The sequence below is a fragment of the Amphiprion ocellaris genome, chromosome 4 (genome assembly GCF_022539595.1).
Source record: "Amphiprion ocellaris isolate individual 3 ecotype Okinawa chromosome 4, ASM2253959v1, whole genome shotgun sequence".
Classification (NCBI taxonomy): domain Eukaryota; kingdom Metazoa; phylum Chordata; class Actinopteri; family Pomacentridae; genus Amphiprion; species Amphiprion ocellaris.
The window spans coordinates 38,580,849-38,595,997 of record NC_072769.1 but is presented as its reverse complement, the minus strand read 5'-3'; the positions used below and the strand labels follow the sequence as shown (position 1 = coordinate 38,595,997).

The window sequence follows — 15,149 nt, the reverse complement described above, 5'->3', positions numbered from 1 at the left end:
GAGTAAAATGAGGTGATATCTTCTGCTGCATTAGAATGGCCAGAAAAGCAGGCCGACTTGCATACTGCAAAATGCAACAAAACGTAGTAGGATATCCTGGTATTTTAGGCAAATTGCATTTGACATACATTATAGTGGGACACTGTAAATCTTTTTCTGGCATACAAAATAGTAAAGCAGTTTGGATATTGGAATGCACCCAAAGTTGCCACACTAGTATTTGCTAATTAGTTGTGAAATCAAAGTACAGCGAAAGTTGATGGGAAAGTTGATGAACTAAGGTATTGGAGAAGTTAATATTTTTTTCCCTAATAATGTCACTAGATGAAAATCAATGTCATTACTGTGCATTCAAAGTGAAATTTAATTTTGCATAATTTGACCACTGAACTGATTTTCCCAAACAGCTGAAGTATCAACTGTACAGATATAGCAGTGAGCTAAATTGGAAAAAGGTCTGCGTGCGGTGTTTGCAAGCGTGTGTTATCCGTGTTCAGCACAGACGCTGACTGATCCCAGAGCCCACCAGGAGCTCCAATTCTTACTCTTATTCTCCTCTGCTCTCTCTGCTTTTTCTCTCGCCTTGACTAGATTCATAAATCCCTGAGAAAACAAGACAAAACGTGTTCAGCCCTCCAGTAAAGTACCAGGGAAACACAAAAGGCTTCCATGTGTTGTTCTACACAGCAAGAACAAAAAACATATCTTTAATTCTGAAGCTTTGATATACAGTTTGTGTTACGCAGCGTGTCAGACCCAGGGTTACAAATGCTGTGTGGCTTCATTTACACATTCATGCTGTCCATATGTGACGGTCACACTTTTGATAATATCTCATGTGGTAATTCTCCATCACAGTTTTAAATGTATTACACAGTGAATATTGGAGCCAAGCTTTACATCAAAAAAATTAGATGACAGATAAAATTAAATATATCTGTCAGAAACATTGCAATTAGATATTTCCCCCTAAATCATTCAGTGCTAGTCAGCATTCTGATGCTTCATTCCATCTAAATTACTAAGTATATTGAACTTCATCACTGAAAAGCAGAATTCTGCTAGTTCGTCATTCCTAAAGTGAAATGCTTGTGCATGGATACAGTGTGAACATGCTGTAACTCATAAAACAGAATACTTTAACAGCCCTGACCAACACTAAGATGTCCACGCATGTACACACACACTATGAACTGTGTCTGTGAGGCAGGAAACTATAAAAATATCAAAGTCCACCCAGTTACATCTTCTTGGTGCAAGAAAAAAAATCGATCTCTTTCTCTGTTGCTATGGTTTCAATTATGCAGATCATGGAAGTGCTACTTATTTAATTTCAAACTGGTGTGTGTTTGAACCCTTTGGCCTCCCTGTTTGTATATTTGTGGAAGCATCTGTGTTCAGCCTTGCAGCTTGTGAAACTGGTTTATTTGATTTGGTTTTCAAGGTTGCCAGCTCCATCAAGAATTAAATTGTGCATCACATTTCATGACCCCCTGAGATACTATCAAGATGCAATTTGTATATTCTTCTCTTTTTGAGATAAAAATTCACTTCAAGCAAAAAGTTTTCAAGGCAATGACAGAAATCAGTTAGAAGACAGGATGCAGACAGCATCACAAATGTCACTTCCACATCTTTCCCTTCAACATTTAGATTTGTTTTTCTTACTTCAGCTTATATACAAGCCCTCTGGGCCTTTTTCTTTTTTGCTAAGCAGCTTACTTTTTGTCTGATGCACTCTCTCTGCCCCTCATTGCTATATTACAAACAAGCTGTTTTACTTTGAATCACACATCCAGAGACACCACTCATCTTTCATCCCCTCCATCTGCTTACTGTCATTTCATTTCACCGCCCTTATCCTTCTCCCAAAACTCATGGTTCCCTTATATTTTAGTCTAGTGATGAACTAATGAAATGCACAGCTGCATCGAAGGATGGTCAAAACATGAGATGTCTCACACTCACACACATACACACACTTGCAGAGAGACACACATATACACCCACACACTCATATTAATATTGGATTGTGTTTCTCCTTTTTCAATAAAAAAAAAAGCCCACTAGCGCTGTTCAGATGAAAGATTCATCCCTCCTGCTCTCTTCTGCTGTCCTCTGTCATCCCCCATCTCTAACTGCTGGCTGCCTGTCACACTCTTCTTTCACTCTTCTACCCTTTAACTTTCTGTCTGTGAACCACTGTTGAAATCTGTGAATTTCCAGTCCTTGAACTTTCAAAAAACCCCATAACTATGTCTCATTTTCAGTACCAGCTATTGCATTCTGTGAGATCTCAGTAACTGTATTTTCAACCTTCTCTTTTTTACCTTTTGCTTCTCTACACACACACAAACACACACACAAAGACACACACACACACACACACACACACACACACACACTCCCATTGTCACAGGTGGTAAGGAGGTTGCTAAGATACAGCACTGAGCTTTTCCAACACATAGGGGTGAATCGAATGAGGACGCAGTGTGATGGTACAAAACTGTCTGACATCAACAGTTAGAGGACTAATTATTAGTAGTTCCATGCAAATAAAAATACATTTTCTGCTGCCTGTCACTGTAACTAGATGAAAGCTTTGACAGTTGCCATCCTAACAGCCAGCCTCACTACTGCAGAAAACTCTTGGGGAGACCTACTTTAAAAAAAAATAAAAAATTAAGAGTTTTATTCTAATTTAGATATCATTATTTTTTTAACACAGCTGTATGTCCTGAAGTTTCCACTCACGCTGGTTAAAATCATGCTGTTTTGCTTTGGTTTAGTTCACTATTTTCCTTTTTTTTTTTTTTTTTTTTAAAAAAATCTGACTTTCTTTTGTGGGATCCTAAAGAAAGAAAAAAACATTATGGCATTATGGAGCTAGATCAAAAAAGAACACAGAATGTGACTTTAGAAATCCATTATGTGTAGTAATTTTAAGCCTACTTTAAATTTTTAAATGTAAACTGCACTCTAGGCTCCAAAGTTTCCAGAACAAAATACATGACATCAGTATCCTCAGTGGTAGCTAATGAACTGCCACCAGGAGCAAAGGTGATTTATTCATAACAAAATGAAGAAGAGAAGAAGAGAAGAAGGGTTAGGGTTAACCCATTTCATCATCTCCTCAATTCCGTAGATGTCCATGTGCTGCTAAAAAATGCCCTGCAAGGATAGTAGCATGCAAGCTTGGCAGTAGTGTGCATGGGCAGAATACATACATGTTAGTCTCACTTTGCCTCTAAAACAGGCCTGAGTTTCTCTTTCAGCACAGTTACCATGCGAACTGTCTTGTCGGACACAAAATTTGAGTTGCACACTGACGTCTACGGAAGGTCTCAGACTCTGGCAGACTTAGGAAAATATTTAAATTTGCATTGCTTGACCCTCGTGGACATGGAAAGTGCAACACTGGCCGTCATCATGAGGATATAGCAGGCAAGGCCAGTGGTTGAAATCTACCATCCATCCATCATCTATACACCATTCAATCCTCATTAGGGTTGCAGGGGGCTGGAGTCTATCCCAGCAGACTTAGGGTGAAAGCAGGAGACACCCTGGACAGGTCGCCAGTCTGTCGCAGGGCTACATACACAGACAAACAGTCACACTCGCATTTGAAGGCTACCAGGTAGGGCTAATAGGTGGAAACTAGCAGGCAGGGCTAGGAGATGGAAGCTAATGGAGCTACTCCAACAGGTGGATTGTAGGCAGGCAAAAGTTGATGGCAATCCAGTGTCATCTGAAGAGAATAGATCCACCAGAGATCCCACTTGGCAAAGAATTTATTGATCTTGCAGAGTACTGCTCATTCAGGCTCAAATGAAGAAAATCCCATCCATAAAAACGCTAAAACTCAGATCTCAGGTACTAACATACTAAACTCAGAACTGATGTGACTGCCATCTTAGTTTTCCATATAATAAAGTATGTCAATGTTACGGTTGCAGGTTTCTCCACTGCAATCTGTTGGAGCACAATCTCATTCTACCAGGAAAACAGACTATGTGTGAGATAGTTCCTGCGTATTCATTGAATGAAGTCATAGGAGAAGGTATTGAGGTCTCATTAAACATGTTTATTTAACAGCAGATTGAATATAGGACAGAGCTCTGGGTCCAAACTTCTATCCCTGACAACAACAGAGTTCTTGTCAGTTCACGAAGTCTGACACACTATTCTTCCCATGACCCAGTTTTATATCTAGTTTCACAGGTGCCTAAGCATTCAGAGTGTGTCTTTCTTCTGGTTGGTTGTCTTCTGCGCATCTGACCCCCTCCTTTGCGTATGAGCAGCCGTCTTGTCCCGATCTGGATGCTCCGAACCTCACAGCCCTGAAGGTGGTTCCCCTCTCTTTGTGGGGGACGATGAAACCTCAGCAGCTGTTCTTATCTGTGAAACAGAGTCTCCATCATAACTTTTCACCTAGTAATTTTTCACTCTTGCATACCTCCCTTATTCAGTATTTTTCCATCTTCATAGGCAGTGTAAAATATCATCATAAACAGTGTAAAACATTAGGAATATGATTCTATAAAAGCAAGCAGTTAATATAAAAACATATAATTCTATAAAAGCAAGCTGTTAGTATAAAAACAGTATAAGAACTCCATTTAGAAATATCATAGAAATCCCACAAATCACACAGCCAAAAAATGTTATTCAATGCACATTCCTCCTTCGTAACAATAGCCATTGTCGAACAGAATAGTTGCTAGGCTTCAGCAACTCAAATGTGTGCATTTCTAAATGTGGTATTGTGAAATTAGACTCAACAAGCAATATTGTTAAAGACACTAAGAGACCATTAACATCAGACCATACAGATTGTTTGGATGATATTACAAACGTGTGCATGTCATTTACCATTTTCCCTGTGTGGTAATATATCTAGAACTACAATAAGAGCTCCAAAGAGCCTCTTGCAGGATAATGAGTCTTCTTCCCCGACGCTGGGGAGAGCACTTCACTGGTGACACTAAGCAAACTAGCAGTCTTCAGTGTGACTCTGCGCCTCTATGTATGAATATTTAACCAAGTCAAAGAGACACAAGGAGAAGGAGGAGACATATAAAGAGTGTCTGAAGTGAATAATGAATGAGGTGCATCATAGGGTGGAACCATGTTTATTGACACAAGACCCACTGGATTAATCAGAGCATTGTTACAATAATTGCACAATGTCCCAGCTCCTCCATATGAAATAGGCCAACCAGGTAAATCCAACTGAAAGCTATCAGCGTATTGTCCTGGCAGCAGTCCAAGCTAATCCACATGTATCCCTGTCAAATCCATCTCAGTCATCAAACCTCGATGTTTACGATGTTACTGATGGTGATGGAGGAATGCAAAAGGATTCACGTTGTTGAGAGGAACATTCCTAATAAAACTGATTCAATCTCGTACGTTGTCTTAATTAAAAGTGTTTTCATTGGTGCTTCTGCAGAGACACAACCTGCAACTTTTATGCTTAAACTGCAGAAATTAACTGAAACTGCACTTCAGATGAAATGCAATCTAATGCAGTTCAGTAGTGCTGAAAGTGGGCCAAACATCATGCAGTGTCTGCCTAATTTAAAAGTCTACTCACAAAAACAGTGCCCTATCTACAGGCTAACGGAGCAAGCTTTCAACAGGAATGACAGACAAAAAACACATTCTGATCGCCGAGTAAGTTCCTGTGAAGTAGACTGCACAAGGTATTCAATAAAATCGCCTCTCGGTTTGTGCACTACCATTATGAAGTCACGCAGTACGGCCTGTCAATCATTTCTGTGAGAAAATCCTGCTTTATTGTCCATTTTACTCTAAATGGGACAACTGCAATCACTGAGGTAGCAGATCTAGTGAGAAGTAGGATCATTTTCTCACAGGCTTCAATACAATCTGATTTCTTTTTGCAACCAGGGGAGTCGACTCCTGCTGGCTGTTGGAAAGAATGCAGTTTTAAGGTGCTTCTGCTTAATTTTCTTAGACCTTGAGGCTGCATCTATATTCTACATAATGTCTATCATTAATGAAAAATAAATAATTGCATAATATTCAACCTTTTCAAAATTGCACCATAAACCTGCATCTTGTAAATGAATCAAATCACATTAATTATGAGTTTTATCTCGTATATGTTTCATCATGCTGTCAGCTTTTGCTTCCAGATATATTCAACATTTTACTTCAGTTCAATGCAAAAATTCCACAGAAGCAGCAGCAGGTATCCAAGGTGTTTATGTCACCTGGATAATACACAGAGAAAGTGATGGCAATGCAGGCTGTTCCAACTGGAGGAATTTAATGAATATATTTTTAATATAATTGGATGTCCCTGAGCAGGTACTACTGTTTTTATAATTATATGAAAGGGAACATAGTTCTTCTTAACCACAGCGAAAACCCTAACTTGTGATTCTGAGCAGTGAACTCTGTGTTTGTTTGCATTCTTCAGACTACATTTGCACAGATATTCTATACTGAGGAACGTTACAGGGAAATAAGAGCAGACACTGATTAGCAGCTCCGGTGCTTGGAGTCCAGTGCAAGTAGTTAACTGTATTCATGGAGCGTTCAAAAGCAGACGAGGTTATGGCTGACTGTTTAACAGCGGTAGAGGGAGGATCAGAGTTTACTTTAGACGAAAAAGTAGAAATAGGATTGTGCAGAAATACTCTACTTCCACTAAAAATTTTAAGAAAAGCACAAATATTTTTGCATTAAACACATATCATAAGTACAAAAAAAGTATTGGTAATGCAGAAAGGTTCATTTAAGAGTTCTCTACACATAATATATCATAATTGTGTATAAATTATTTTCATGTTGCAGCTGGTAAAGGTGGTGTTAATTTTAACTTACTGATTTGCAGAATTTGCCTCTGAAATGTAGTGAAATAGACATAAAAAGCAGCTTTTAGTGGAATTACTGAAGTAAAGCACAAGTTTCCACCTCTGCTGTTGAAGCTATAAACAACAGATTGATCCCCCAGTAATGACTTTTAGAGACCAATCCAGATGTTTGCTTTGCCACAACATGACAAAATGCAGTTTCTACCTAACCCAATGTAAAAAACATTAAAAAAAAAATAGATCCTTCAGGCGGTGCGACGTTAATATTTTGCAGCAAGGCTCAAACTCAATTTGAGGTAACAAGAGACACTGGACGAGGTCTCTGCAGAGACGTTAGAGGCAGCAAAATGAGACACAGAACAATCTTATCATGTATATTACTTTCATCAGTGTGACTAATACACACAACATGTAACAAAGAACCTTATCACTTACTTGAATAATTCAGTTTGTTACTCAACCCTTAGGAGACAAATAGACAGTGTCACCAGACTATTTCCTGATTAGAGTGAGAATGACAGAGATACAGCAGACAAACGTGTGAGCAGGAGAAATGGTGAGAGGACAGATTGGCAAGAGTTGTTGTAATTGTCAGATTGCAGTGCAGGGTGACCCGATGCGAGGTCGTGTTGTTTTGATTACACAAACGCTGAGGCAGAAGTTGCCAGATTCTGCTAATCTGTCAATATGGCATCCCCAGCCCTCCCTCATCTGCTGGGCCACGCTGCCCTCTGCACTTTGCAAACGGACACTTCATTACATCACGTTACAGCCGATTCTGTGAGGCAGACACGTGCCACATCTTTCTTTCAGCTGCTAAAGACTGCAGTACAGAGACGAGGTGTTTTCTCTAAAATGAGAGTATTTTTCTATGAATTAGTTGCAGATTTGCCTAAAGGAAACCACCACATATTATTATTCTGAAAATTACATGAAATAAAAACATTAGTTTAGCTATTGCTGATGCTTTAGTGAGTCAACTCTTTCTTTTCAAGTTTAATGCTGGAAATAAGATGAGTTTAGAATGAATGTGGCATTAGGATTAGGACTGAGGGTTATTTAAGGTTACTCTTGTCAATACATATACAAACACGGCATAGCAGATATAAATGCATACGTTCACATTATGAATGTATTTACATGTGATCAAATATTCCTGAAGCGTTGACAGTGTGCTGTAGATTGTTATAGATATTCTGCTTATTTGTAGCAGCTCTGTATTCTAGTGTATCAGGATTATATTTCACTCAGATTTAGTTTTACTGATGCATCCTTCTGTGAAACCACAGAACAGAAAAGCGGAGTATACTTGCTAGTTTCAATAAGAAACTCTACAAGGACACTTAAGTAAAACTGACAGTTTTGCAAACTTTCTCAAAAGCTATTTTCCAAAAATACATAAATTCCTTTTAGAGGAAAATGACATTTAAACTGCAGCATCTTTTCAACAGAACTTTCTCAGGGAAAACCTGTCTCATTCAGTCATCATCCTTCACTCTGACAAGTCCCCAACACTCCATTTACTTCTTCTGTTTTTCCTTATAAACCCGTGTTGGGTATTTTTGGAAACTTCTATGCAAGTCTCCTCCTCTGTGTATTTCAAAGGGCTGAGTAGAAACTGCTGCAGCTACACAGCTATTCCTGTGTGAAAAGTATACTTTTTTTTTAAACCCAGACATTCAAAATCAGTTTTATTGATACATGAGACAAATGTGTGATCTAATTCTTGGAAAAGCTGTGTGCAGTGACAGTTCTGTGTAATTACATGACGATTTTCAGGAACACACCCCTTCCACCTATCCCAATTTGCCCTCAACTTACCACAAATCCCCTCTATTTCGACTTTTTCCTTCTAGGTTTACGGAAACTGCATTTACTTATAAATCTGAGCTAAAATGTCTCACCTGAAATGTAATAATACCTCTAAGTGTAAACCTTCAGCCACAAACAAGCATTATGAAGATTAAAGGAAGAAAGATTTAAGTTCCTATTTCACCACATTTCTGTTTATTGTACAATCAGGTCAGTTCACACATAATGGTCCATTGCACTGGATCATTAAAACTGGCATCAACATGAAACAATCACATTGCTATTATCACCCAGTGGGGTGACATTATTAAGGATTATTACAAACACCTTTACAAGGAGAAAAGGTGGATCGGGTTTAGTGTTGCTTTGCTCAGCAGACTCTGAGCCAGTAGTTGTAAGAAGATGACACAGGTCTTTAAAAAGAAGTTTTTCAAGTCGCATCAAAATATGTACACATAAAAAATATTACAAATTTTATTGAAAGACTAGTGCGGTTGGAGCAAGAAAGACATGTGAGAAGTTACTGATGGCGTGGACGGCTTAGTGTTGCACAAGTTCTGCTCAGAGCGCTGAGGAAGGTGATAGTGTGATGTTATTTCAAAAAACAGTGTGTGTCCAGCACACACAAACATATAAACTCACTCACACACACGCACTCCCTGAAGAGCAATGAGGATAAAGGACTTTGGAGACCCTGGCTGGCTGTAATTTTTGTAAAAGTTGAACTTCCTTGCACATGCACGCTCACAAATGTTCAGGACGTTGTTGATGGACGGGGCTTCAGAGACAGATGGAGAGTTAGAAACAAAGAGAAGGAGGACAGTGACAGACAAGGCAAGATGCATTTTTTATGCCTACCAGCCAAATTGACTATCGCACTCAAAATTCCCTTTCAACTGTGTTCCCTGCCAACTACATTTATAAAGTGGACAAGAACTCCATTATCTGCCACAGTGGCTGGTAGTGTGGACAAACTAGCCTGCCCCAAGAATAAAGGTAACCAGCATCTGGCTGGTAGCTGGTGTTCGATCCCAGCCCAGTGACCACGTCGAAGGCGAGGAGGTGCTACGAGCATTTCCACACACACACAGCCAAGCTCCCTCCAAAGAACATGTATAGCAGATTCTTCACTTCATGTGTGACCTCAAAGCCGAAGCCTTCACCGATCACCACATGCCACGAGCTGCCGAACTTCTTGTCCATGGACTCCTTGATCATCTTTGCTGCACTCTGGGAAATACAGCAAGAACAAGATTGTGAAGTTTGTGTAAGAATGCAGGCAAAATTAAACAAAGTGCTAGAATAGAATAGAATAGAATAGAATAGAATAGAATAGAATAGAATAGAATAGAATAGAATAGAATAGAATAGAATAGAATAGAATAGAATAGAATAGGATAGGATAGGATAGGATAGAATAGAATAGAATAGAATAGGATAGGATAGGATAGGATAGAATAGAATAGAATAGAATAGAATAGAATAGAATAGAATAGAATAGAATAGAATAATACTTTATCGATCCTTTACAGGAAATTACTAAGTTACAGCAGCATGTTAAGAAGCAGACAACCCACAAACCATTTAGAACATCAACACTAATAGTCATCAGTATGACCATAGACATAGTATATAAGTTAGAAAAAATGATAAAAGTTAAAACATATGCACAGCACATAAATCATAAGTTAAAATACTAATGTGAATTGAAAAGCCTGATTGCAGCTGGTAGGAAGGACTTCCTGCTGCGCTCAGACCTGCACTGAGGGGGAATTAATCTATGGCTGAAGGTTCCACAGATGAAACACCTCCAGATTGTGTAGTGGGTGAGAAGCATTGCTCATTATAGAGTTCAGTTTCCTGATCATTCTAACCCCAGCCACCTGTTGGACTGATTCCAGCTCAACACCAGTTGTGGAGCTCGCCTTCTTGATCAGCTTATTCAGCCGGTTTCTGTCCTTGGAGCAAACCCCCTCCCCTCATCACACAACCCCAAAGAATAAAGCACTGGCCACCACAGTCTGGTAAAATGTACACAGAAGAGGCCTGCTGATGTTAAAAGACCTTAACCTTTGCAGGAAGTAGTCTGCATTGGGCCTTCTTGTACACTGCCTCTATGTGTCTGGACCAGTCCAGCTTATCATCCAGCTGCACCCTCAGGCACCTACAGCTGGAGACAACCTCCACCTTTGTGGCAAGAATGGTGACTCATGCAGGTGTAGACTTCTTCCTCCTGAGGTCAATCACCATTTCCTTGGTTTTAGAGGTGTCCAGTATAAGGTGGGTGAGGTTGCACCAGTCAATAAACACAACACTGTACTGTTTCACAATGCCGAGATTCCATTCCCTTAAGGCCAATTCATTATGTCCATATGCCTGTGTGCTGACTGATGCAGACTTAGAAGACAGACGGTGGATGTGCACGTGGTTCCATTCATACTACAGAATATATACATGGACGGAAGCTCAAGAGGAAGCACAAACGCTTCCTGTTGATAAACAGTTTTATTTTCACGTGTGTTTGTGTGTGAGTGTATGTGTGTGTGAAAAGAGAACGAGGGGCCAGAGGAAGGACCCCAGCACTTGGTTGTACGTCAAACAAATCAATGTCAGTATGTAAATGAGAATCACTCCCCTAAACCCCCTCAACTCTGGTGCAAAGATGAGGGAAATACAAACATATTTTATACAAGGCTTTTCTTTCCTTGTATAGTTAGCAACCTATATAATATAGTGTGTTATGATTAAACAAACTGAATTCACAGAATATAAAATTGGAGACAGTGGTGCTCTATTAAATACTTGTATTTCTTAAACATTATCAAACAGTGACCTATAAAATGTAAACACTCACGAGTTCCACATTGTAGAAAACTGATCCCTTAAAGACTGGTAGTCAGTAGACAAATATTACACCTCCATGGATGTTTTAAAAAAAGCACATCAACGGTGTAATAATTAAAACAACCTGCTAACACAGGAAGAATACCTGAACTATTATCACAAGAGGGGCACAACACAAAACCCTGCTAACACAGCAGTGACATTTTCAAAAACAGATCACTTCAACAACTAGTCAGCAAGAACCTGAGTGCACTTTGTGGTTCCCAGTGAAAGGCAACCTCAGTCATTATTCTGTCATTTCAATCTGAATGAGAAGTCTCTCAGAGTCTCTCTTTCTGTATAAATGCATTGCCCGTTTCATCAAACACAGAAAAACACACAGGGTTCCTGTGGATGTTTCTGACTGACTGACTGACTGTGACTTTCTATAGGATACAGCAGCTAGTTACAGACTGGGTGGCAACACCATGTCAGTGATTATTCCATGAGGTGTGGCGAGAACAGTGGGCACATAGAGCACAAGATTTCTGCATGTAGCCACAAACAAAGCACTTCCAATGCCCAGTAGTGGCTGCTCAAGTTCCAACAATTTTAATAAAGGATTCTAAAGGTGTAGATGACAGAAAATCTCTCATTTGTTATGAGCATCATTAGTTTCCTGGATCATAAGCAGTCTCTCTGCTTATAGGGCAGACAGTGCAGTAATAAATTTGGGGATGGATGTGGATGCGATTCCTTGCAGACGCAGAGACTCAGAAAGTATGAATTGGTCTTTACAGAGTCACAGAAGGGACATTTTATTTTCTGACCAATCTGGCTACTAAATATCAAAGACTGACAGCACAATATACATACCTCATTGTTGGTGGCAAACTTTTCACAGGCTGTAACACACAACTCCATAGTCTCCACCCTCATTTCCTCTGGCATGTCTGTGTGCTGAGGACAAACAAGGTGTAAGACGCTGGATTTTTCTGTTTCCATTACAAATGCATATGTGATACAGACAAAAAACAACAACTGAACGAGTATTAAAGTAATACAGTTTGTTGTACTTAAAGTGTACCATACATACGTGGCATCTCATCACTTGACATCATACAGACATAGTAAGTGGACAGGTTGTACAAGTAAAAAAATTCCCTTTTCTCTCTAGCATTTTATCATTATTTGTTACAGAATTCCTACTACTTTACCTCAAGCTATTTTCATTTGAACAAGTGTAATGCTATATATATATAGCTTTAAAGAAAGACTGTGTGAAAATGTGGACCTTTATTGCCATATTAAAACAATGTCACATCTCCTCCTCAGATAGTGAGCTTCTTACTTTGTCTTAAACTGTTGCTGTTTGTAAAAACAGACAGACAGCACGCAGGCTAGTTCTTTTCTTAGTCAGTAAGCTGGCTAAATGTCAGTCAAATGTCAGTTAGTCAGAATGTCTGACCCAGTGTGAGACAGCAGAAACAATAACTACAACAGTGATAAATATGCTAGCAGTCAAGTTCATTTCACAGTCACACAATATGGTGCAACATCACTTAGTAACCACCTGCTATGGTTTGCCGATCTAACACCTAATGTTTGCTCCACTTGAGAGATTTCTCTTCACCACTCTGTGTCTATGTATGTGTACCAGTGTACACATATTTAAATACCAGACAGTCTTTGAAATTCAGTTTGTGTCCTGTTTCCTCGCAACCCCTAAGAATCCGGACTCCTGCAAGGTGTGACGTTACCATGGTTACTTGCTCCTGTTTATGATCAAAAGTCATGACTAATGATGGACAGTTGATGAATGTGAATACAAGTCTGCAGAGTACTTATAGTCCGATGGACTAAAGTCACTCATAATTGGTTTGCATGTGAACTGTACGTGTTTCATAGTGACTAACTCAGGGTTTCTGCAGAAATCAGCCAGTCAAATTTAATGCTTTTCAATGCCATTTTAATGGTATACTGTAAAAATTCTAATGTCATGATCGTGAACTTAACAAATTACATGGGTTTGTTTTTTTTGTAAAAGATGTTTTTATATGAAAACTGTCCCTACATTTCACTATTTCTGACTCCGATAACCACCTCTGACCACCCACGGGCTGAAGCCATTCTCTGAAATATATGTTTTCTAGCCATTTTTGCTGGAATTTGCATTTCCCAGTTTCCCAGTTCTCCTCTGGTCCAGCCTGCCAGTCACTTTAAAAACATGCAGTTTTTGGCAATTGTCCCCGACCGGCCGTTACAATTATCACAACGCTTCGGCATGTTTATGCAGATGCACATATCTGACGAACCGCAGTCTATAAATATTTATTATTATTGCCAAATATTTTCTTGAAAGCTGCAGAAAGAATTTTTAATGCCACTGAGAATCAAATTTAATACTTTTTAATGCCATTTAAGGCCTTAATTTTTGCAAAATCAGCTTAATGACTATCAATGCTTTTTAATGCCCTGCAGAAACCCTGTAACTGATTCAGGTTTGCAGTGTAGTAGTTTGTGTCATCAGGAAGTTTTCTTACATTTTTCAAGAGGCTAACAGTTCCATAAAGTTGATGTAACATTTTTGGAGGTGCTTTTTATGCACTTAAATTTTGATTTACAGATCTAGTACCTGCTCATACTCTACACCTATACCCAGTAAATCTCAGCAGCCTATAATGTGCAGAACGTTATGTTTATGTTGTCATTGCACAACGAGCTGCTCCCAGCACACTCAGGACGTTGCCTTCCTGCACCCAGATGCACTTCTGACCTACCCTGATGAGGGGGAAGCTGTGCAGTCTCTTGTAGTCGGCCTCTTCTTTCTTTCCCTCGCCAGTCCCAGCCATCCCGACTCCTGCACAGCAGCATTTTCCAGACGTTAAAATATTCAGTCCCAAGTTTGGAAAGTGCACTCGATGAATGTTTATCAGGAGGACGGACAATGCAGTTCTGCAGAGCAGGCGCACATCTGCAGCTAACACTGCTGTAACATGACCCGTGCAGGGACGAGGTTGGCTAGCATCACTTAGCCACTACTAGCTAGCTACAGCAAGTACCTCGTCGTAAATCACACCATATTAGGCAGTTAGTGATGCAAACAGTGTCGACAGATATCAGACATAGCGGTTAGTTTGTAAACGCCTCCGGTCTTCATCAGGTCAGTAACGGTAACCAGAGAGCCAGGTTTCCCTAGCTGGCTAATTAGCTTAGCTTGTTTGTACAGCAAACAGCTGATGCTACCGGTTGATGTTTTCTGACCCAAAGTAAACTTATTTGAATCCAGCGTTGAGATATTAAGAGTTACAGTGTGTTGTCGACGGTTAATAAACGCAGAGTTACGCAGAGGTGTGTTACTTACGAAGCGTTTGTCCAGCGAAAACTTCTGCTGTTTGACTCCCAGTTCGGTTGTTAAGGAGACATTTTAAACAAGAGATATCCGTGTAGCGAGTTCCCGCCCACCACCGCCGAGCTTTGTTCCCATTGGTTCAAAGCCTGTCAATCAACTGAAAGGAGGACGTCATTGTAAACCTCCCCTTTTCACCAGTTAACGGTCAAATTAATATTTATAGAGCAAGACATTTCTTTCTTTCTTTCTTTTTCTTTCTTTCTTTCTTTCTTTCTGCACTGCTAAATGCACCTCATGTATTCAAAATGTCACTTAAG

General features: G+C 39.6%; 1 protein-coding gene across 2 annotated transcripts; it reads right to left on the bottom strand.

The window, feature by feature from the left end:
- Positions 1 to 4,063: 4,063 nt before the first annotated feature.
- Positions 4,064 to 14,949, bottom strand: LOC111588205 (dynein axonemal light chain 4). Of its 2 annotated transcripts, XM_023298433.3 has the most exons (5): positions 14,845 to 14,949; positions 14,261 to 14,340; positions 12,357 to 12,440; positions 9,801 to 9,887; positions 4,064 to 4,398 (listed from the first exon to the last, which is right to left on the bottom strand). In XM_023298433.3, the coding sequence occupies exons 2-5, from the start codon at positions 14,330 to 14,332 to the stop codon at positions 4,333 to 4,335; spliced, it is 309 nt and encodes a 102-aa protein (XP_023154201.1). In that variant the 5' UTR covers positions 14,333 to 14,340; positions 14,845 to 14,949; the 3' UTR covers positions 4,064 to 4,332. The 2 variants fall into 2 exon arrangements, with proteins under 2 accessions (XP_023154201.1, XP_023154200.1); XM_023298432.2 differs by lacking the exon at positions 4,064 to 4,398 and having other exon boundaries at positions 8,830 to 9,887.
- Positions 14,950 to 15,149: the final 200 nt, after the last annotated feature.